The 25455-nt window shown below is 45.2% G+C and overlaps 1 protein-coding gene across 1 annotated transcript in view; it reads left to right on the forward strand.

The window, feature by feature from the left end:
• ccdc92 (coiled-coil domain containing 92) overlaps nt 1-25455 on the forward strand; it is a 64638-nt gene that overhangs the window by 22868 nt on the left and 16315 nt on the right. Inside the window, exons 3-4 of the mRNA XM_060843895.1 lie at nt 16121-16266; nt 16676-16723. Of these exons, the coding sequence (XP_060699878.1) occupies nt 16137-16266; nt 16676-16723 (178 nt within the window). The 5' untranslated portion in view covers nt 16121-16136. The remainder of the gene's footprint in view (nt 1-16120; nt 16267-16675; nt 16724-25455) is intronic.

Raw genomic sequence — 25455 nt, forward strand, 5'->3', positions numbered from 1 at the left:
CAATGGTAACCCCCCAGGATGTTGATAGTGTATGTTACAACATGGAGTAAAGACCTCCCCCCCCCCCCCCCCCCCCCTCCCAAACTAATTTAAACCAGCAACACAGAGAAGATTCACCCCATGCTGTAATCTGTTAAAATTCGAGAGGCAAAGAACTATCCCAAATTCACTATTTAAAGTACAAAAAATTTAAGAACTTTATTCTTTAAGTCCAACAGAGAGCAATTAACTAACAACTATTTACAACCCCTTTCTCTAAACCTATCTTTTACCTTCCTTTCTACAATACTGGTCCAATAAAACCCCCGATGTTACAAAAATTACAAATTTCAATTTCAGCCGTCTGTTGAATCTTCTCTTTGTATTTTCCTGTGTAGCTTTTCTCTCCAGGTTGGTGTTGATGTTTTTTTCCCATGAAAACACTTTGAGCAGACAGGTACCTCTCAGAGAACTCTGAAACTAGTAGCCTACATCTGTTAGTCTTTTGGCTGCTCTGGCTCACTGGTCCTAAATGTCTGATATTTATACACCAAAGCATCGGGTTGTTTCGTTGGTTTTAATATTATCAAATATTAAATTCAAACTTGATGGGAGTTTGGTATCTTGGGGCATAATTTAAACAGATTGGCAGAATTTGGATTTGTTTTTGTATCCAGGCAACACAACTCTAAGCTAGTTGTGTGACCAAATTTTACATTGTTACCTTGTTCAGAACACTATGCTAACTAGAACATTGAGCTCCCTTAAAGTAAGTTACACCCACAACTTCAAAACATGTGGGATTCAGTGATAGTTCCACCACTGAATGTCAAAGGATATTGATTAGATTGTCTCTAATTGGAGATGGTCATAATTTGGCATTTATGCAGCATGAATACTACCTGCTACTACTGAGCCTAAAGCCTGGATATTGCCCCGATCTCGTTGCATTTGACTGCATCAGTACCTAAGGCGTTATGATTGGTGCTGAACTCTGTGCCATCGTCGGCACAAACATCCTTACTTCTGACCTTATGCTGGAAGGAAGGAAATTGAGGAAGCAGCTAAAGATGGCTGGTGGGACACTATAGAGATATCCTGGAGCTGAGATGACTCCTCTCCAACAACCACAACCACCTTGAAGTGGCACGGTGGCTCAGTGGTTAGCACTGCTGCCTCACAGTGCCAGGGGCCCGGGTTTGATACCCGCCTTGGGCAAATGTCTGTGGTGGAGTTTTCACATTCTCCTCGTGTCTGCACGGGTTTCCTCCAGGTGTTCCAGTTTCCTCCCCCAGTCCAAAGATGTGCAGGTTAGGTGAATTGGCCATGCTAAATTGCCCATAGTCAGGGGTAAATTTAGAGTAAGGGAATGGGTTTGGGTGGGTTACTCTTCGGAGCGTTGGTGTGGACCTGTTTGGCCAAAGGGTCTGTTTCCATACTGTAGGGAATCTGATCAAATCTTCCAATGAGCCAGATGTGATTCCAACCAGCAGCAATTTTTACCCCAATTCTCATTGATTGCAGATTTGATTTGACTTATTTGTTGTATCTCCTTACAAGTACAGTGTAAGGTATGGGATAGTTTCAACATACTCAGTGCCATCTTTAAACACAGAAAAATAAACCAAAGTAGACAGTATGAAGGCAGAAAAAAATGAAATATAGTGTCCTACTTTACAGTCCTTTTTCAATGCTGTGCCATGGGCCTGGTGGCCAGGAATGAGTCACCGCAGGAATGAATATCGCCACACATCAGCACCATCGTCACTGGAATGAACATCACCACACATCAGCGCCATCTGTACCATCGTCACTGGAATGAACATCACCATACATCAGCGCCATCTGTACCATCGTCACTGGAGTGAACATCACCACACATCAGCGCCATCTGTACCATCGCCACTGGAGTGAACATCACCACACATCAGCACCATCGTCACTGGAATGAACATCACCACACATCAGCGCCATCTGTACCATCGTCACTGGAATGAACATCACCATACATCAGCGCCATCTGTACCATCGTCACTGGAGTGAACATCACCATACATCAGCGCCATCTGCACCATCGCCACTGGAATGAACATCACTACACATCAGCGCCATCTGTACCATCGTCACTGGAGTGAACATCACCACACATCAGCGCCATCTGTACCATCGTCACTGGAGTGAACATCACCATACATCAGCGCCATCTGCACCATCGCCACTGGAATGAACATCACTACACATCAGCGCCATCTGTACCATCGTCACTGGAGTGAACATCACCACACATCAGCGCCATCTGTACCATTGTCACTGGAGTGAACATCACCATACATCAGCGCCATCTGTACCATCGTCACTGGAATGAACATCACTACACATCAGCGCCACCTGCACCACTACCAAACCCCTTCCCATTTTATCTTTACTGGACTTCACCAATGCATTCTGTTGGGTACCGCACTGGCACAATACCACTCCGTCACTACCATTGGTCCACATCGGGCCCACCTCACCAGTACAGCCGTTGCCTACGTCTCCTGCTGGACCCAAACTTGTCTCCATTTGCCCTAACAGGTCCACGTTACTGGGCCTAGTTGCCAAGCTGTCACCATGACTGAGCTCTTCATCAAGAGTGAAGTGAAATAAAATAAACAAAAAGATGAGAGAAAAGAGAAGAAAAGGAAAAGGAAAAGTGAATGGTGTGGTCGGGCCCTGGGATCAGAAGCCCTACACCACCCCCACCTCATCGGTCATAAGATTTTGGAAGTTTTTGCTGGGTTACTTAATACCACAAAGAATAAATAAATCTTGACACAATTGCAGAGAATGTTGGTGAGACTACCTGCAGAATGCCGTGTTTGGATTTGATCTCTGAATTTATGAAATGATGAACTAGAGGCTATACAGAGGAGCTTTGATTATCCAACAGACACGGGCGGGGAATATTTTGTTCAGTTATTTGAATGCCAGATAACCGAGTGCTGGATAACATAGTTTACCAAGCATTAGGACCTTGTGATCTTGATTGGATAATGTACATTGAACGCTCAGTAAGTTAAGCCCTGGGATCAGGGGGCTGTCCTGTGATGTGAGCCTCGATAAATTAGGAATACGTTGTTTGGAGTTTAGAGCAATGCGAGGTGATCTCATTGAATTCCGAATGTGATTAATGGACTAGATGCTGAAAGATTGTTTTCCTCTGACTGCAGAATTTAGAACATAAGAGGGCAGTGTCAGAGAATGGCAGTACTGAGATCAAAGGATTATGAATCTGTGGTTTATTTGCTTCAGAAGTTTATGGAAGCTCCATTGTTGAATATATTTAAGGCTGAGACAGACTCAGGGAAACAAAGGAGATGGGGAGTGAGCAGGAAAGTAGAGTTGAAGATCAAGCTCAATTAAGATCATATTGTAGAGCAGTTTAATGGGCTGAATGGTCCCTTGCTGCTGCTGGTTTTGTCCTGTGTGTATCTTTCTTCGTAGGCATTTATTATACCAATGCCTACTACTTGCAACATTTCCACTGCTTCCAACAGCTTGGTACAGGTGTTGACAGTAAGTTTGTGCTCAGGCCACATGCACAGCTGGTCTGAGCTACCTGGACTTTCAAGATAAACAGTAAAGACCTTGTAAAATCACCAATAGGACAAACCAACAGAGAAACGTAGAACGAAAATTAATGCATCCCTCTTTCACGATGTATTAGATTAGATTGGATTCCCGACAGTGTGGAAACAGGCCCTTCGGCCCAACAAGTCCACATCGACCCTCCGATGAGCAACCCACCCAGACCCATTCCCCTACACCTAACACAGTTGGCAATCTAGCATGGCCAATTCACCTAACCTGCACATCATTGGATTTTGAGAGGAAACCGGAGCACCCAGAGGAAACTCACACAGACAAGAGAATGTGCAAACTCCACACAGACAGTTGTCCGAGGCGGGAATTGAAACCAGGTCCCTCTGAGGGAGTGCCGCTCCAAGAACTGACCACAAAAACCATGATTGACGTTCCTGATGCAGCAGTGCACTGAGGGAGCGCTGTACTGTTGGAGGGTCAGTGCTGAGGGAGTGCCGCACTGTCGGAGGGTCAGTGCCGGGTGAGCGCCGCACTGTCGGAGGGTCAGTGCCGGGTGAGCGCCGCACTGTCGGAGGGTCAGTGCCGGGTGAGCGCCGCACTGTCGGAGGGTCAGTGCCGGGTGAGCGCCGCTCTGTCGGAGGGTCAGTGCTGAGTGATTGCTGCACTCAGTGCTGAGGGAATGCTGCACTGTCAGAGGGTCAGTGCTGAGTGAGTGCCACACTGTAGGAGGGTCAGTGCGGAGGGAGTGCCGCTCTGCGGGAGAGTCAGTGCTGAGTGATTGCTGCTCTGTCGGAGGATGAGTACTGAGTGATTGCTGCTCTGTCGGAGGATGAGTACTGAGGGAGTGCCGCTCTGTCGGAGGGTCAGTGCTGGGTGAGTGCCGCACTGTCGGAGGGTCAGTGCTGGGCGAGTGCCGCACTGTCGGAGGGTCAGTGCGGAGGGAGTGCCGCTCTGCGGGAGAGTCAGTGCTGAGTGATTGCTGCTCTGTCGGAGGATGAGTACTGAGTGATTGCTGCTCTGTCGGAGGATGAGTACTGAGGGAGTGCCGCTCTGTCGGAGGGTCAGTGCTGGGTGAGTGCCGCACTGTCGGAGGGTCAGTGCTGAGGGAGTGCCGCACTGTCGGAGGGTCAGTGCTGGGCGAGTGCCGCACTGTCGGAGGGTCAGTGCTGGGCGAGTGCCGCACTGTCGGAGGGTCAGTGCTGGGCGAGTGCCGCACTGTCGGAGGGTCAGTGCTGGGCGAGTGCCGCACTGTCGGAGGGTCAGTGCGGGGCGAGTGCCGCACTGTCGGAGGGTCAGTGCGGGGCGAGTGCCGCACTGTCGGAGGGTCAGTGCGGGGCGAGTGCCGCACTGTCGGAGGGTCAGTGCGGGGCGAGTGCCGCACTGTCGGAGGGTCAGTGCGGGGCGAGTGCCGCACTGTCGGAGGGTCAGTGCGGGGCGAGTGCCGCACTGTCGGAGGGTCAGTGCGGGGCGAGTGCCGCACTGTCGGAGGGTCAGTGCGGGGCGAGTGCCGCACTGTCGGAGGGTCAGTGCGGGGCGAGTGCCGCACTGTCGGAGGGTCAGTGCGGGGCGAGTGCCGCACTGTCAATGCTGAGGGAGTGCCGTGCAGTCAGATGGTCAGTACTGAAGGAGTGCCACACTGTCGGAGGGTCATTGCTGAGGGAGTACCGCACTGTCGGAGGGTCATTGCTGAGGGAGTGGCACACTGTCTAATGTGCTGTATGTTGGATGAGATGTTAAATGAGACCCCATCTGCAATCTCAGAATAATCAATCCCATGGGACTAATTTGAACAATCAAATTGCTATCCGTAATAACTAGGCTGTAATTTGTCCCTCAGTGAACATCACCGAAGCAGCTGATCACCTTGATGTTTATGGGAGCCTGTTATGTATAAATTGCCTGCTTTTGTTTTCTACATTATAACAGTGACTACAGTTCACAATATCCTCTATTAGCTGCAAAGTCTGTATATCTTTTTATTAATTCAGTATGAAATATGGACCTATCTATTTGGACAGTGCAGTTTGTCCCTGGAATTTATTGATGTGGTTGACCGAGCTTCAGTTGGTGGGTGCATTGTGATGGCGTCTTGCTGTGACCTCGTCTTGCTGTGACATCAATCCACACCACAGTGACATCAGTGTCAGGGACCAATGATATGAGGTTTCCCGTTAGATTCCACAGACTGATTGCATGTAGTTTTAATCTGGAAATTAAAATTGCTTTTAGTGATAAGTGTCACACTCTGAACCCTCGTGATTATTCTAGGCCAGTGAGATTTTAATAGATCTTATGGCAGTGTGCCATGTTGAGGTGAAGGTGTCTTCAGCAACAGAACGGCACCCAGACTTCAAGCAACCAGCAGACTGTGATCTCAAGGTGATGACTTTCATCATTTTCTTCTGTTCTAACTGTACTGAGTTGTGAAAGTGCTTGGATCTTGTCTTTGGCATAACTGGGGGCTGCAAAAAATCAGGCTTGTGAAACCTTTAATTTTTGACTGTGGCCCGTGCTATGTGTCAGACAGATGTTTTCAGATTTCAGACATTAGAAAGCTGACCTTAATTTATGATGAAGTAGCATTCCAGTAAATGCAGCAATCAAATCTTCTTTTGTTTCTGCGTCCATCTGCAGCACGCATATTGCAGGCAGTCCAAATTGTTTTAAAATGGAAAGTGGGTGATGCCTGGCTCTAATTACACAGCATTAATTCAGTTTGAGTGGTTTTAAATATCTTCCTGAATAATTAGTGAAATTTGAGGGCTTTTAAAATGTCATCAAAAATTGAAATACAATGTCTTGTGATTTTCCTCAACCTCTTTCTTTTTAAATGTTTGCTATTGTGTTTTTCAAGGACAAAAGGTTTTGAAATATTTCTGTTGCTGCCTTGGCTCATCTCTCAACTTGAATAGCTTTCACGTCTGCCGCTGACTGCTTTCTCTCTCTCTCTCTCTCTCTCTTTCTCTCTCTCCCCTCCATCTGTATTTGTCAATTCTCTGTGTCTGCCTTTGTCTTTCTCTTTCTTTCAACCTCTCTCTTTCTTTCCTATTTGTTTCCTCATTCTGGCCTTTTTAAGTCAGGACAAGAAATGTTTCTGTTTTTAAATAAATGAATATTTATCTTGCTATGGGAGGAATTTTAAATGCTACTGCAAGGTTTTTATTTAAGCAAATATGCCTCCATATCTGACAGTGGTAATGGCCTTATCTCATTGCAGACTAGATTTCCCAGCACTCCCCCAGGCTTGTTTATTTTCCAATATTGAAATACTTGGCTGCTGAGTGTTTACTGATCAAGCTGTAGTCTGAAGAGACCTGGGCTCAGGGAGTGAATGCTGAGGTGTAGGACATTGAGGTGGAGGTCAGACAGCAGTGATCCTCCGAATATTTGAGTTAGATGAGAAGTACCAAAGGTATAAGGAGAGAGGAAAACTGGAGACCAGGTCTAGTCAGATAGACTCTTGTTAGCTCTGAATGAATTCTCACATGGAACCTTCCTTTGGTTATTTTTGTTTTTCTCTTGATTGGTCATTAGTCAGCTCTGGCTGTGAACAGAACACTCAAACAGCCCAATCAGCTCGCTAGAAAGTGACCTGTGACTTTTTGTCTGATTTCTAATGTGATTTCATTTGCCTTGTCTTCACCACAGTGCATAGGTAGCTATGTTAGCCTTCCCTCCTGGACTTCTGCCTTGTAGCATGTGTGTTATGTTTGAGTTTGCATCGAAACATACTAGGAGTAGGTCATTCGGCTCTTCGGGCCTGCGATGCCATTCATTGTGACCATGGTTCATCACCCAACTCAATAGCCTATTCCTGTTTTCTCCCCCATTTCTTTGATCCCCTTAGCCTCAAGTGCTATTTCCAATACTTTCTTGAAATCATACAATGTTTGGCATCAACTGCTTTCTATGGTAGCAAATTTCACAGAGTCACCACTCACAGGATGAAGAAATTTCTTATCTCAATCCTAAAAAGTTTATCCTGTGTCCTCAGACTGTGACCCTGGTTCTGGACTCTCCCACCATCAGTAATAATCAATCCTTTGATTATTAAAGGATTGGACACTTTGGAGGCAGGAAACATGTTTCCGCTGATGGGTGAGTGCCGAACCAGAGGACACAGCTTAAAAATACGGGGTAGACCATTTAGGACAGAGATGAGGAGAAACTTCTTCACCCAGAGAGTGGTGGCTGTGTGGAATGCTCTGCCCCGGAGAGCGGTGGAGGCCCAGTCTCTGGATTCACTTCAGAAAGAGTTGGACAGAGCTCTCAAGGATTGTGGAATCAAGGGTTATGGGGATAAGGCAGGAACAGGATACTGATTAAGGATGATCAGCCATGATCATATTGAATGGTGGTGCAAGCTCAAAGGGCAGAATGGCCTACTCCTGCACCTATTGTCTATTGTGTATTGTAATGTCCTTCCTGCAAAGTGCCCTGTTAGAATTTTATGGGTTTCTATGTGACTCCCCCCTAGTTCTTGTAAACTTCAGAGAATATAATCCTAATCGACTGAACCTCTTCCCGTCCTTCAGTCCTGCCATCCCAGGAACAGTTTAGTGAACTTTCACTGTGCTATCTCTGTAGCTAGAACATCCTTCCTCAGATAAGGAGACTGTATTCCAGGTGTGGTTTCCCCCCACGGCCCTGTATAATTGACCTCCCTGCTCTTGTACTTGAATTCTCTAACTATGAAGGCCATGTATCATTTGCCTGTTTGACTGCATGATGCATCTGCGTATACCACTTATCTGTCTGAAGATTCTGCCTGTACCTGATGAAGTAGAATAATTGTTTGTATGTCAACCTGGCAGAAAACATGATTGTTTCATTAAAAAACATAACTGCCTTAAGTTAAACAGTGTATTTTCTTGTGCTTTGTTCCTCTCTACGTTATTGGGATTGAAAGCTGGAGAGCCGGGACCAGGATGTGGGGGTGGGTAAAAAATGTGGATGGAAGGAATCAGGCTGTTAAGTTATCGTACTTTATATTGAGTCTCAGAGTCTGCAAGGTCCCAGGACAGAAAATGAGATGTTGTTCTTTGAGCTTGCGCTGAGGCTCAAACCTCACTGCAGGAATACTGCGACAGAAATGTTGGCCAGGGAACACGGGTAGCAGGCAACTCTAAGCTCAGGGTTATTTTTATGGAAGTAGATGTTCTCCAAAATGGTCACGCAGTCTGCTTTTGTCCCCAGTGTAGAGGGGACTACAATGTGTGCAGCACTAGATTGAATGAAGTGCAGATAAATCGCTGCTTCACCTGAAAGGTATACCTGGGTCCTTGGATATTGAAGAGGAGTGAGGAAGTAAATGAGTAGGTGTTATATCTCCTGTGATTGCATGGGAAAGTGCCATGGGGGTGTGGAAGGTGTTGGGAGTGGAGGAGGAGTGGACCAGGGCACTCGGGTGGAGCAGTCCTGCAGAATACTGACAAGGGAGGGGAGGGGAATATGTAGTGGTGGCATCCCATTGGAGATGACGGAAATGGTTGCTAATGATCCTCTGGATGTGGATGCTGGTGGAATGGTAAGTGAGGACCGAGGGATCCTATTATTGTCATGGGAGGGGATGAGAAGGGATCAGGGAAGAAGTGTGTGTGAGAGGTCGGATGTGGCGTGTGTGAGAGGTCGGATGTGGCTAGGAGCCCTATCAACCATGGTAGCGGGGTGGACGCTTTTCTGATTTCGTCTCTCCCCCCGCCCCCCCCCCCCCCATCCCAGAATTTGACATCATCAGAACAGATGCAGTGGAGACATAGCAACTGGGAGAATGGTGGAGTCTTCACATGAAGCAGGGTGTGAGGATGTATTGTTAAGGTAACTATGGGAGCTGGTGTGTTTGTATGGATATCAGTAGCCAACCTATCCCCAGAAATGGAAACAGGTGTCAAGGAAGGGATGAACCAGTTGAGAATGGGGTGAATGTTGGAAGCAAAATTGATAAATTTTTTCAATTCCAGATGAGAGAGGGGAGCAGCACCAATGATATCATTGATGATTAGATTAGATTCCCTACAGTGTGGAAACAGGTACCTCAGTCCAACCAGTCCACACCGACCCTCTGGAGAGTAATCCACTCAGACCCATTTCCCTCTGACTAATGCACCTAACACAACGGGTAAGTTAGCATGGCCAATTCACCTGACCTGCACATCTTTGGATTGGATTGTGGCAGGAAAGCAGAGCACCCAGAGGAAACCCACACAGACATGGGGAGAATGTGCAAACTCCACAAGGACAGTCACCCAAGGCTGGAATCGAACCCTGGCACTGTGAGGCAGCAGTGCTAACCACTGAGCCACCATGCCACCCGTATGCATTGTCTGATAGACCAAACAATGAGTTGTGGGCGGGCGCCTGAATAAGATTGGAGCAAATTTTCGGATATAAAGATAGCTTGGAGAATTTGGGGCTGGTTTCCCTGAAGAGCAGAAGGCCAAGTGGAAATTAAATGGAGAGGTTCAGGATCATGAGGCGGCTGGAAAGAGATGATAAGAAGAAACTATTCCAACTTGTGAAAGCTTAAGAACAGACGGATAGATTTAAAGTAATTAGGACAAGAAATGAAGGTGATGTGAGCTGAAACTTTTCTTCACACAGCGGGTGGTTATAAAGTATACATTAGAGAACCTCGTATTTGAAAAGGAAAAATGTGCTGGGTACAAGAAGATGGCAAGGCACTAGGACGAGATGACATACTCATTTTGAGAGCCAGTGCTAACATGATGGACTGAATGGCCTTCTGTGTTTTATAATCCTATGAAATTCTGAGACCTCCACCATGTCATGAAACAGCATGTGAGATTTTCATTAGTTCACTTTGCTTTCAAGAGAAAGTAAGAGAAAACCAGTTGATGTCAGCCTGTCTAGCAAACATTCCTGAAGAAGGGCTTATGCCCGAAACGTCGAATCTCCTGTTCCTTGGATGCTGCCTGACTTGCTGCGCTTTTCCAGCAACACATTTTCAGCTCTGATCTCCAGCATCTGCAGACCTCACTTTCTCCTAGCAAACATGGGCACAGTAAACATGGCTGAACACCTCCTGCTAGGGCTCAGTCAGGGTATCTGATCTATTCCTGCCTTTTTGGTCTTAAAGATTTTACCACTGCCTTACACACGAGCATTTACTGAAAGTGGAAAGTGATCAATCCAGAGCATTGTGCCAAAGTACCTTGTTGCTGTGGTTAGCATGACTGTGATTGAGTGAGTCTAATGGCCCAAAGTTCACTTGTCCTGCTTTTGTTATTTTTGGTTTGCTGGACTGATCGTGAACTTCATGTTTCAGTAAACATGTGTGATAATACTGGTAGGCTAATCTCCTGCCATGATCCTGCATCTCAGTGTATTAAATATGTTTGAATTAGAAATGTATTGGTTCTTTGGCCTAACAACCCTCCGAAAAGTAACCCATCCAGACCCATTCTATATTTACCCCGACCCCTGATTTTTCTGCTCCTCAGATGCTGCCTGAACTGCTGTGCTTTTCCAGCGCCACTCTAATCTAGAATCTGGTTTCCAGCATCTGCAGTCCTTGTTTTTACCACCTAGCCTACACATCCCTGAACACTATGGGTAATTTAGCATGGCCAGTTCACCTAACCTGCAGATCTTTGGATTGTGGGAGGAAACGGAGCACCCAGAGGAAACCCATGCAGACATGGTGAGAATATGCAAATTCCACACAGATAGTCACCCAAAGCAGGAATTGAACCCAGTGTGCCCCACTCCATTTGCTGATAATTCCCTGGAGATTATTGCTGTAGCAATAGGGAGCAGTCTGTGTGCCGAATATTCAGCCAAGAAACCAGTTCAGCTTCAACCTCTATGGTAAAAATGCTCATTTTTTTTCTTGTCCTCCAACTTTATTGTTTTGTATGGAAAGCAATCTAAATGTAACTCAAGGCATTCCTGAGCTGCTTAAACCATTTAGAGCTTCCAGTGTTCATCTAAGTGGGGTTATAAGAGTAGTATAATGTTGAATTTTGTTTTTGTGATTATGTTTACTTGAAGTAAAAGGAAGAAAATCTGAACTGTAGCTATACTAACCTTATTAAAGTTATCAACCAAATACCCATGGTTCACTTAGCATTCTAGTGGAATGTTTTTAGAAACATAAACTAATTACACCTTGTTTTTAAAGTTATCATCCCTGTTTTCAAATCCCCATACCTCTGACTTTCTCTTCCAATTCTGATCTCTTGGGCACTCCTGATTTCCTTTGTCCAACCATCAATCATGTCAGCGTCCTGGGTCTGAAACTCTGGAATTTCCTTCCGTAACCTCTATTTGCTCAAGCTTTTAATCACCCATCCAAGTATCTATGTCTAAGTCTTATTATTATATGTTTTGATAGTAATTGAGGCCTCTTGGGATGTTTAACTACTACAAGATATAGCTGCAGAGTACTTACTATATTGGTCATCTTTGACCTGGATCAAGGATACAAGTTCAAATCTCCTCATGACAGGTGGCAAACGTAGATTCAAGTTTTTAAATTATGGTCATGAAATGGGGGCAGGCAGCACTACCTTCCAGATGGTAGTGTTCATGGGTTAGGAAGGTGATGTTGGAGGGAACTTGGTGAATTTCTGCAGTGCACCTAGTGGATGGTATACTGTGTCAGTGCTGAAGGGAATGAATGTTGAAGGCGATGATTTGTAGTGTCAATCAAGTAGGCATCTGTGTCCTGGATGGTGTCAGGTTTCTTGTTGGACCTGGACACATCCAGGCAAGTGGGGAGTAATCCGTCACACTCCTGACTTGTGCCTTGTAGATGGTGGACAGGTTTTGGGGAGTCAGGAAGTGAGTTATTTCTAACCTCTGAACTGCCGTTGTAGCCACTGTGTTAATGTGATGAGTTCAGTTGAGTTTCTGACCAATGGTAACCCTGCACAATGTTAATAGTAGGGGATTCAATGATGGTAATGTCATTGAACACAAAGGGGTAACACAAAGTTAGATTCTCTGTTATTGTTCACAGATTATTTAGGACAGAATCAAAATTGCTCATATTCCCAGATGACACTAAACTAAGGAGTGCAGGGAGCAGATCTCCAGCAACTACAGTGTATTGTTATTTGAGCAAGCTGCTGAGAGCTGGCTGATTAACTGCAGTGGAGAACTGGGCTACTGACTGATATTTAATTATAGAGTATTTTTCCAATTAAGTAGCATTTTTATGGCGTATATGTGTATTCTGCAGCAAAGGTATGGAAGAGAGTTTGGGTCTGGTCAAGAACATCATTGAAGGGAGCAAGAGACTGAGCACAAGCTTGAAGGACATAACAAAAACAGAAATTGCTGGAAAAGCTCAGCAAGTCTGACAGCATCTCTGGAGAGAAATCCGAGTTAATGTTTCTGGTTTAGTGACCCTCAGAACTGATGGCAGCTAGGAAAAGGTTATTTTTAATGCAGGTGATAGGTTGGAGGTGTGAATAAGGAGGAAATGATAAGTGGTAATAGACCTCAACGTGAGAGAAGAACAGTTGGACAGACAAAGGAGTAGATAATGATCAGCCTGGGAGAATGAATAGCTGGTTTGAAGTACATATTCTGAGTTTGTATAGTCACTAGTCCCACACTGAGTCCGGGCTGCAGTTTGTTTTATTCATTCCTGAGATGTGGACATTGTTGGCATTGCTTATAAAACTGTTTTTAAAGTTTCATTTTAGGGCAATTCTGCACAATTCTTAACTGAGACAGGATGTGTAAAGCAGTTGCTCCTGAGGAAGGGAGAATATAGTTTGGAATTATTAAAAATAGGTTGCCTAATTGTAAGATGGTCAGTTTAAACATTTAAGACCAGAAGTTGCTTGTTAAAAAGCTGGAGGGGTTATTTGAAACTGTGAACATTTTAGGCTCCATTAAATGATGAATCACAAAAGAGATGATGTCAGCTTCACTCAACTGGGAATTGAAGCTACAACCAAGTCAAACCCTAGAAGACAGAGAAGGGCATTCTCTCTAGAGTTTGAGTACTGTTTGGGATGCTATTACAATTAATTGGATTATATTTTTACCATGCGATTCAAAATCTTTAAATGTGTGTTATATGTAAATAATTTGGTTTATTCCATTGTGGTTTCATTCTTTTGCATAATAAACTTCTGTTTTATTGTTTAAACCAAATCCGCAGCATAGCGTGCTTTTATGTCTCTGAAAGATCATTTTCTAAAAAACAAAAAAAATGCCAGATTATTGTTGGGATCTGCTTTATCCAGTAACAACATCAGCTGTGATCATAACAGTAGACATTGCTGCTACTGTATGCTGGTTGTGAGGGAGTGAACTCTTCTGGATGTGGTACCAATCCAATGGACTACTTTGTCCTGGATGGTGTCAAGTTTCTTGTGTATTTTTGGAGCTGCACCTATCCAGGCATGTGGGGAGTATCCCATCACACTCCTGACTTGTGCCTTGTGGATGGTGGACTGCAGGGGAGTTACTCTGCAGGATTCCTAGCCACGATCTGATCTTGTAGCTATAATATTTATATCGCTAGTCCAGTTCAGTTCTGTTCAGTGAACACCCCCAAAATGCTAATAGTTCTAGCTAATCAGTTATAGAGAGTGTGCAGCTAAGGGGAGCAAACAAATCACTAAATTAGGGACCTGGGTTATGAGGAGAGACTGCAAAAACTGGCAGTGTTCATTTTTTTAAATGCATTTTGGAGAATGTGGGCATTCCTGGCTGGCCAGCATTTATTGCCTTTCCCTAGTTGCTCCTTAAGAAGATGGTGGTGAGCTCTCTCCTTGAACAGCTGCAGTTTCAGGAAGTAAATCCAGGATCTTGATCCAGCGATACCTAAGGAATGATGATTTATTTCTAAGTCAGGATGTAAAGTAGCAGGAAGAGAGAATTCTCAGCTAACCTCATGGAGAAGATAAATGTCAATGTGTTTAACTTAATCCCAGAGTCTCCATTGGACCATTCTAGTACAACAGCCATGCATTTTGCAGGCAATGTCCAATCAGATTGGATTCCACCTCAACAACTTTATTCTGCTCTGGATCTGTGGATAAATACCATGTGGTAACACTGTCTCACTGTCTCAGTTTCTGTTTTGAGCTAGTTTGAGGGTCTTGTTCCTTCATGGAGTTTAGCATTACTGCGGCAGATTGTTGCATAAAGAATAGTCTGGAGATTAATGTGGGGATTGCCTGTAGCTTGCTATATTCAGTGTTAGTATTTAGAAATGTACAGTTGAGTGATACAGTCAAGTAAGGTGAATGTTACAGGAGGAGCACAGAGTCTACATCATTCAAAACTTGTACCAGATTTATTTTTGTAAACAAATTTTTGTTTTAATAGAAGCACAATATTGAAGCACAGGGTTTTTTTTAAAGGTCTAGTTGAGGCCAGGGTTTTGTTTAAAGGTCTCAGTTTGCAGTGGCTTTGTTCCTGTTTCCTAGTTATTGTCAATGTGCTGTATACTCTTGTTGCTAGGTTTATCCTGGCAGCATGTTGAAGGTGAGAGGCAGGTCTGGCATGCAGAATTTTCCTGATGAAGATCTTATGCTCGAAACATCGATTCTCCTGCTCCTTGGATGCTGCCTGACGTGCTGTGCTTTTCTAGCACCACACTCTTCGACTCTGATGTCCAGCATCTGCAGTCTTCACTTTCTCCCTGCAGAATTTGCTGTTGAGTATCAGATGAAAGCGAGTCTTTAACTAAATCTAGCTTGACAGTACAAACTTCACACTGTTGGGATCTGGGGGTAAAGGGTGAGGGCTGGAGGCAGGTACAGGGAGTGAAGATTGACCTGTTAATTTATTATGTTCAGAGAGTGAAGCCACCCGCTGTAAAACAATATTATTTCCAAAGTTCTAACTTTCCTCAGGAGAGAACCTGAGATCTGATGTTTTGGAGAAATGTAATCAGTTGAGAATTATCTAATTTATTTCCAGCTTATACTTTGGTCATTTTTGGAACTTGTTAGATTTCCTACATTTCGGAGATAACATCAGAAGTCAATTAAAAGTTAACCTGCTGATGTGCATCTTCATTACCCAGAATGGGCCTTTATGTAAATTTGTTGGATTTTACAGTAATGCACAGCTCCATGTTCACTTTTACTGATACCAGCTTTATATCATTAGAGTTTTTAGACACAATTCAAATTCTCAAACTTGCCTGATGCAAGTTAAACTCAGGATCTGACTCGTTATAGGAACAAACACTACACCACTGTCCTCTTGGGGATGGTCTGCCCTAATTCATAGTGCTTGTATTCTCACAAATTCTTGGACAGAGTACACTTCAGAAAACTGTGTGCTCCGTTTGAACCTTTCATATAACCATAAGAAATAGGAGCAACTGTAGGCCACTCAGCCCATTAGGCCTGCTTACCCAGTTTTAATTTGGAGAGCTGATAACCTTGCAACTTTAAGCATGATATTGTGTAGCTGTGTGTGGATAATTGATAACATTTGCAGTTTTTAATGCAGTGAGATGCGTCTGGATGGGGCAGCGATGATATTCTGGTGCGTTTTGATCTGATTGTGTGCTTTGTGCTAAGCACTGCCTGTGCCACTGACGGTGGTGATCTTTCCCCTTTAGGTCACTTAACTGCATCATGGCGACATCAAATCTGGAGATGCAGTTACACAGTGCCCAGAAGAACCTGCTGTTCTTACAGCAAGAACATGCCAGTACACTGAGGGGGCTACACACCGAAATCCGTAAACTGCAGCAGCACTGCTCAGGTACGTCATGACAACTCCACCCCCACCCACCACACGCACACCACGCACACATACACACACCGTACGCGCGCGCACTCCAATCAAGTGAAACTAATACAACCTCCATAATCTTTGCCAGAAGGTGTGAACAAGTGGGATCTAATCCACTACTGGCTCTATGTTCTGGGAGTGATAAGATCATAAGACACAGGAGCAGAAATTAGGCCATTCAGCCCACTAAGTCTGCTCCACCATTCAATCATGGCCAATAAGTTTCTCAACCCCTACTCCTGCTTTCTCCCTGTAACCCTTGATACTTAAGAACCAAACAGATCTACGGTATCCTGAAGATAAAGCATGATCTAATTACATCTTGTCATGCTAACATCAGTTATATTTTCCTAAAATGTTTCATTTTCTCTGTTTCTAGATTTGGCCTTTGAATTGACTATGACATCATCACCCTGCAACCAGGCTGGTAAGGACTGTAACTCACCACCACTCCTTGTGCCACTCCTGTGCTGAGCTCTCGGACACCCCCACCCTCATACATCCCCAGAACTTCCACCCTGCCTCTAGACCTACACATCTGTTATCCCCACAGCCCACCTCTCCCTAACCTGGTGTCAGTGTCTGGATTGACAATGATGTGTCACATAGAGAGTGTAGTCCTAATATCAGGTGACTTAGTGCTTTTCACAATTTCAGTATGTTGTCATTTTGTTCACTATTCCACATTATTTTAGAATTTATATATGAAGCTTCAGTTTCTCCATGTGGAAGTGTTCATTTTTTGGGATGCTTCTGTAACTGTCCAGAGATGAAAATGTGTTGCTGGAAAAGCACAGCAGGGCAGGCAGCATCCAAGGAGCAGGAGATTCGACATTTTGGGCATGAGCCCTTCTTCAGGAATGAGGAAAGTGTGTCCACAGTTGGACACTAGCAACACATTTTCAGCTCTGATCTCCAGCATCCTCACTTTCTCCTTCTGTAACTGTCCGGTAAGTTTAACATTTATCAACAAGTCTGTATGAGATTAAGGGCTGCAGGGTGAATGGCTTCCTCACCATAACAGGAATTAATTCAAGTGGGAGCTGGGGACAATATGATGAGGAGGACTGACACTGTTCTGTGCAGTAAAGAGCATGACTCCTTGCCAATGCCAGGATTTGGGAAATCTGTTTTGTGTTGGAGTGGGAATATTGAGTAATTGTGTAGGTATCTACTCCATTGGCAAGACAAGTATGAGGAACTAGGTACTAAATTAAGAAGTATAATCTGTGCAAAACTAGCATTGTGCAAATCAGATTCGAGAGCTGAATGCATGGCCTAAAGTGTGTGAGAGGTTGGTTCTGGTTCATGAGGCACTTACATCAGTACTGTGGAAAGTGGAATACAAGTTTCCAGATTGGGGATGTTCATCTGGTCCATTCAGGGACTCCTGGCTGATATAAAAAGGCTGTGTCAAAGATACTGCCTGTATCTATAGTCAAGGACTGTTCATGTGTAAATAAAGGGTAACTTGATGGGACACCAGCTCTTGAGTTATTTCAGTGGAAGCGAGAGTAAAGTATAATCCTGAAGAAACTCACTTGCAGCAGTTGTCTTTGAGTTGGGGTAAGCATTTCTTACACCTTGCCTTTGTGTGGGAACATTGACGCAATCCTGCTGTTGAGGACTGGGTCCAGCATGTGTCAAGAATGTTATTTTTTTCTGGGCAAACAACATTGTGACAGATGAAACACAACATGCAGCTCTCCTTAACAATCTGGGGAGCTGCTGCTTCTATCATTAAGAGCATAATTTTCTCTGAGGTACCAGATGCTAACACCTTTCAAGAATTGACTGATTTATTTGGGGAGTATTACAACCCCAAGTCTTCTCTGGTTCTGTGATGCTATCGGTTTTACTCAGCAATTTGACAATCAGATTAATTTGCATCAGGATTTTGACTAGGTTGAGATGACTGGCAGAAGCCTTTGAATTTGGTTTAACTCTTAATGAGGTGCTTAGAGACCATCTGATATGTTGGATTAATTATGTCACCATACAAAAACGCCTACTAGCTGAAGTCAGCTGGACTTCAAATGGGTGCTACAAATGTATTTTGTAAAATGCAGCAAGTGGAGCATACGAGTTCTAGGGTTTTCTGATGGAAGTGGACACTGCCACCAGTCTCACTGAGCTTGGGGAACATCACCTGAGTTCAGGTAATTGCACAGCCTTAGTCAGGACATATCCTGATCAGAGGAACTTTAGGTCAGTCCACAGCAAAACCCCAAAACAAACCAAAATGGTTAAAATTTTCTTCAGCATTCTGGCCAGCAAGCCAGTGTAATTGTTGCTGGTTCTTAGACTTGAGACAACAAAGGAGTCCTCCTAGACCTGATTTGAGTAAAACAGCTCAAAGGTCGGCATCTAGGAGAGTTCATACCCGGAAAGTCCACCTACATGTGATTGGAAACAGATAAGTTGCTTCACAGCATCAAAATCAGAACCAATCAAGATAAACATCTGGTTAAATGGTCACCTGGTTCTAATGGAGGTTGATACTGGCGTAGCTAGATCAGTAGTCTCAGACCTAGCCTTTATTAAGATTCGCTCTGGACTCCAGCCCTTAACTCAGCTAGACTGAAAACCTATAGCTGGAAACCTTTACAGATTAAGGTTCTGGTCTGTTATGAAAAGCAGCTGGTTCAGTTATCAGTGATTGTAATATAAAGTTCAGGCCCAAGCTTAATGGCATGAAATTGGTTGTGAGAAATTCATCTGGATTGGCTCAGCTTTTGCAGTTATAAAGGGGCTGAATGAAATCCTAATTAAATACCTAGAAATTTTCCAGAAAGGTTTAGGAACTATCGGAGAAAGCCAAAGCACATTGAGCAGAAAGCAATTCCATGATTCTGCAAAGTGCGCGCAGTGCCATTCGCCTTAATGGGAAAATGTAGAGGCTGAAAGTTGGAGAGTGAGAGGATTGTCAGTCCAGTCTAATTTATGGAATAGGCAACATTGGTCATACTGATTTTGAAGCCCTATATGTCAGTTTGCCTTTGTGGGGATTTTAAACAAATGGTAAACCATTTTTCACAGCTGGATAAATACCCAGTCTCTCGGAATTGTCAAATGTTGCCAGAACCTGTGGATTCGCTCTCTCGCCATCAAACATTGTCAAGTCCCCTGAATCAGATATGGACATGATGGAAGTAGCTGCCTCAATGCCTTTGCCGAAGACGAAAGTAAAACTCTGTGAAGGTGCTCCTGGCGCAAGAAGCGAGTTCCCGAGTATTATACGCTGCCTGTATCAGATTCTGGATCAGTGGTGCTGGAAGAGCACAGCAGTTCAGGCAGCATCCAACGAGCAGCAAAATCGACGTTTCGGGCAAAAACCCTTCATCAGGAATAAAGGCAGTGAGCCTGAAGCGTGGAGAGATAAGCTAGAGGAGGGTGGGAGGGTAAAAAGTGAGGTCTGCAGATGCTGGAGATCACAGTTGAAAATGTATTGCTGGTTAAAGCACAGCAGGTTAGGCAGCATCCAAGGAACAGGAAATTCGACGTTTCGGGCCAGAGCCCTTCATCAGGAATGAGGAGAGTGTGCCAGGCAGGCTAAGATAAAAGGTAGGGAGGAGGGACTTGGGGGAGGGGCGATGGGGATGTGATAGGTGGAAGGAGGTCAAGGTGAGGGTGATAGGCCGGAGTGGGGTGGGGGCGGAGAGGTCAGGAAGAAGATTGCAGTTTAGGAGGACGGTGCTGAGTTGAGGGAACCGACTGAGACAAGGTGGGGGGAGGGGAAATGAGGAAACTGGAGAAATCTGAGTTCATTCCTTGTGGTTGGAGGGTTCCCAGGCGGAAGATGAGGCGCTCCTCCTCCAGCTGTCGTGTTGTTATGTTCTGCCGATGGAGGAGTCCAAGGACCTGCATGTCCTCGGTGGAGTGGGAGGGAGAGTTAAAGTGTTGAGCCACGGGGTGGTTGGGTTGGTTGGTCCGGGCGTCCCAGAGGTGTTCTCTGAAGCGTTCCGCAAGTAAGCGGCCCGTCTCCCCAATATAGAGGAGGCCACATCGGGTGCAGCGGATGCAATAGATGATGTGTGTGGAGGTGCAGGTGAACTTGTGGCCGATATAGAAGGATCCCTTGGGGCCTTGGAGGGAAGTGAGGGAGGAGGTGTGGGCGCAAGTTTTACATTTCCTGCGGTTGCAGGGGAAGGTGCTGGGAGTGGAGGTTGGGTTGGTGGGGGGTGTGGACCTGACAAGGGAGTCACGAAGGGAGTGGTCTTTGCGGAACGCTGATAGGGGAGGGGAGGGAAATATATCCCTGGTGGTGGGGTCCGTTTGGAGGTGGCGGAAATGACGGCGGATGATACATTGTATACGGAGGTTGGTGGGGTGGTAGGTGAGAACCAGTGGGGTTCTGTCTTGGTGGCGGTTGGAGGGGCGGGGCTCAAGGGCAGAGGAGCGGGAAGTGGAGGAGATGCGGTGGAGGGCATCGTTGATCACGTCTGGGGGGGAATCTGCGGTCCTTGAAGAAGGAGGCCATCTGGGCTGTACGGTGTTGGAATTGGTCCTCCTGGGAGCAGATGCGGCGGAGACGAAGGAATTGGGAATATGGGATGGAGTTTTTACAGGGGGCAGGGTGGGAGGAGGTGTAGTCCAGGTAGCTGTGGGAGTCAGTCGGTTTATAGTAGATGTCTGTGTTGAGTCGGTCGCCCGAGATAGAAATGGAAAGGTCTAGGAAGGGGAGGGAGGAGTCTGAGACAGTCCAGGTGAATTTGAGGTCGGGATGGAAGGTGTTAGTAAAGTTGATGAACTGTTCAACCTCCTCGTGGGAGCACAAGGCAGCGCCGATACAGTCATCGATGTAGTGGAGGAAAAGGTGGGCGGTGGTGCCAGTGTAGTTGCGGAAGATGGACCTTTCCACATATCCTACGAAGAGACAGGCATAGCTGGGGCCCATGTGGGTGCCCATGGCAACTCCTTTAGTTTGGAGGAAGTGGGAGGATTGAAAAGAGAAGTTATTCAGGGTGAGGACCAGTTCAGTCAGTCGAAGGAGGGTGTCAGTGGAAGGGTACTGGTTGGTGCGGCGGGAAAGGAAGAAGCGGAGGGCTTTGAGTCCTTCGTGATGGGGGATGGAGGTGTACAGGGACTGGATGTCCATCGTGAAGATAAGGCATTGGGGACCAGGGAAGCGAAAATCCTGGAGGAGGTGGAGGGCATGGGTGGTGTCCCGAATGTAGGTGGGGAGTTCTTGGACTAAAGGGGACAGAACCGTGTCGAGGTACGCGGAGATGAGTTCGGTGGGGCAGGAGCAGGCTGAGACAATGGGTCGGCCGGGGCAGTCAGGTTTGTGGATTTTGGGCAGAAGGTAGAAACGGGCGGTGCGGGGTTGTGGGACTATGAGGTTGGAGGCGGTGGATGGGAGATGGTTAAACAAACTTCATGATACCATTTAGCCCGCACACACCTCAGTTGTCATTCAGTTTGGACACAAGCAGAGGGCTAACCAAATAGATAGGTCACTAACCCAACAATTATATCCTTACATTTTGTTAATATTGTTTCCTAATTGCTGTGATCATTAGGGGGGTGCCTATTGATGTAGTTATATAAAGTTAGTTCTGCATAAAGGACAGCAATGCAGGTAAGTGAAATTGGAAGTAATCTAGTTTGGAAATTGGGCAGGAGAGTCAGGTTAATGGCCCATAAGCTGAAAAATGTGTTGCTGGAAAGGGGCAGCAGGTCAGGCAGCATCCAAGGAGCAGGAGAATCGATGTTTTGGATATAAGCCCTTCTTCAGGCTTATGCCCGAAACATCGGTTTTCCTGCTCCTTGGATGCTGCCTGACCTGCTGCTCTTTTCCAGCAACACATTTTTCAGCTTTGATCTCCAGCATCTGCAGTCCTCACTATTTCCCTTAATGGTCCATAATCCAATTGGCTGATGCGAACAGTCGTCTTCTCTAGAGGCCTGCACTGGAAACTCAGGGTATCATGATTTTCAGAAAAGGCTGAGGGGATCCATATCCAAGTGTATCCATTAGTCACTAATGGTACCAAGGAGATGATAGCCTAGGAGTTATTATCACTGGACCAGAGATCCAGGCAATATTGTGGAGCCCTGGGTTCAAATCCAGATGGTGAAATTGAATTCAATTAAAAAAATTCTGCAATTATTAGTCAAATGATGCCCACGAATCCATTGTCAATTGTCAGAAAAACCCATCTGATTTACTAATGTCCTTCAGGGAAGGAAACTGCCATCCTTACCTGATCTGACCTACATGTGACTCCAGACCCACAGCAATGTGGGTGACTCTTATCTGCCTGCTGTGCCATTAGGGATGGGTAATAAATGTGAATGAATTTTTAAAAATTAGGAGGTGCAATATGTTGTGTCAATGGGAGCAGAAAGTTGCAAAAGAACATTACTGAAGTTTAACTGTGAGAGGTAAAGTTCAGTGGGAAATGTGAGGTTACTATAGAACAGTACAGCACAGGACAGGCCCTTCAGCCCACGATGTTGTGCCGGCCACTGATCCTCATGTATGCACCCGCAAATCTCTGCGACCATATGCATATCCAGGAGTCTCTTAAATGTCCCCAATGACCTCGCTTCCACAACTGCTGCTGGCAACGCATTCCATGCTCTCACAACACTCTGTAAAGAACCCGCCTCTGACATCCCCTCTATACTTTCCTCCAACCAGCTTAAAACTATGACACCTCGTGTTAACAATTTCTGCCCTGGGAAATGGTCTCTGGCTATCTACACTATCTATGCCTCTCATTATCTTGTATACCTCAATTAGGTCCCCTCTCCTCCTCCTTTTCTCCAATAAAAAAAGTCCGAGCTCAGTCAACCTCTCTTCGTAAGATAAGCCCTCCAGTCCAGGCAGCATCCTGGTAAACCTCCTCTGAACCCTCTCCAAAGCATCCACATCTTTCCTATAATAGGGCGACCAGAACTGGACGCAGTATTCCAAGTGCCGTCTAACCAAAGTTTTATAGAGCTGCAACAAGATCTCATGACTCTTGAACTCAATCCCCCTGTTAATGAAAGCCAAAACATCATGTGCTTTCTTAACAACCCTGTCCACTTGGGTGGCCATTTTAAGGGATCTATGTACCTGCACACCAAGATCTCTCTGTTCCTCCACACTGCCAAGGATCCTGTCTTTAATCCTGTACTCAACTTTCAAGTTCAACCTTCCAAAATGCACCACTTCGCATTTATCCAGGTTGAACTCCATCTGCCACCTCTCAGCCCATCTCTGCATCCTGTCAATGTCCTGCTGCAGCCTCCAACAGCCCTCTATACTGTCGACACCTCCAACCTTTGTGTCGTCTGCAAACTTGTTGACCCATTCTTCAATCCCTTCATCCAAGTCATTAATAAAAATTACAAACTATCTTTGAAGCCGGAATTTTAAGAAGCTGAAATAGTGAAGGAGCAAAGAGATTTATAGATCTAAGTAAAGGCACCACTGAATGTTAGTGAACGCTAACTAAAAATTAAAGACTAAATGAAATGTTGACTTATAAAAGGGGGCTGTATATGTAGAAGTGGAAATTATATGAAACTGGTTAGAAGCCAGACTGTGTTCAGTTCTGGGATCTGAAGCTCAGAAAGGTTAGACTGGCTTTAGTGTAGCTGTAGCTGAATGGTCCAAGGCTGAAAAGATAGATTACACTAATTAGAAAATGTTTAAGACCATAAAAGGTTTCAGTGAGGCAGGTAAAGTGGAGTTATTTATGTTGATGATGGAGTTGGGAAAATGGTAGTAGAATCTTCAAGTTCGAGGTAAGCCGTTCAGGGGAGATGTTAGGAAACATTTGACACAATATGACAAATGCCCGGAAAACTGAACTGTCCGCTGCCAATTTCTAGGTTCAAGTGAAAAGGGAATAATAGTATAAGATTTGATGGCATGTAGAGTTAGAATACTATTTCTGAGGAGAGCAAGCACCCACACAGACTGGTGGAGCTCAATGATCTGTTTCACATTCTGTCCTATGTCAGTAAGGAGATTCCTCATTGAATTTTGTGAGGGTTTTTTGGTTTCCACAGCTGCTGTTGGAGACATTTTTAGAGAAAGGACGGTGTGTACCTTTGTATCTGTTGCAACTAGGTAAGGACGAGCTTAATTACCTACAGCCCTTAAAAAAATAATTAACTGTAACAACAAACATAAACACCACACAGATAACAAGCTTACAATGAAAGTGGGGGTAGTGGTATCAGGTACATACATCAAGGTAAAGGAAGATGCACTTTACCGTGGGGTTGCTGCCAGTTTAACTCTGTAAGGTCACAGCTGTCCCTGATCTGGTGTTATAGAGTCATAGAGATGTACAGCATGGAAACAGACCCTTCGGTCCACCTCGTCCATGCTGACCAGATATCCCAACCCAATCTCGTCCCACCTGCCAGCACCCGGCCCATATCCCTCCAAACCCTTCCTATTCATATACCCATCCAAATGCCTCTTAAATGTTGCAATTGTACCAGCCTCCACCACATCCTCTGGCAGCTCATTCCATACATGTACCACCCTCTGTGTGAAAACGTTGCCCCTTAGGTCTCTTTTATATCTTTCCCCCCTCGCCCTAAACCTGTGCCCTCTAGTTCTGGACTCCCCGACCCCAGAGAAAAGACTTTGCCAATAATCCTATCCATGCCCCTCATAATTTTGTAAACCTATATAAGGTCACTCCTCAGCCTCCGCGCTTCAGGGAAAACAGCCCCAGCCTATTCACCCTCTCCCGATAACTCAAATCGTCTAACCCTGGCAACATCCTTGTAAATCTTTTCTGAACCCTTTCAAGTTTCACAACATCTTTCCGATAGGAAGGAGACCAGAATTGCACGCAATATTCCAACAGTGGCCTAACCAATGTCCTGTACAGACGCAACATGACCTCCCGACTCCTGTACTCAATACTCTGACCAATAAAGGAAAGCATACCAAACACCTTCTTCACGATTCTATCTCCCTGCGACTCCACTTTCAACGAGCTATCAACCTGCACTCCAAGGTCTCTTTGTTCAGCAACACTCCCTAGGACCTTACCATTAGATGTATAAGTCTTGCTAAGATTTGCTTTCCCAAAATGCATTTATGTGAATTAATCTCCATCTGCCACTTCTCAGCCCATTGGCCCATCTGGTCCAGATCCTGTTGTAACCTGAGGTAACCCCCTTCGCTGTCCACTACACCTC

This window comes from Hemiscyllium ocellatum, chromosome 24, assembly GCF_020745735.1.
Source record: "Hemiscyllium ocellatum isolate sHemOce1 chromosome 24, sHemOce1.pat.X.cur, whole genome shotgun sequence".
NCBI classification, from domain to species: Eukaryota; Metazoa; Chordata; class Chondrichthyes; order Orectolobiformes; family Hemiscylliidae; genus Hemiscyllium; species Hemiscyllium ocellatum.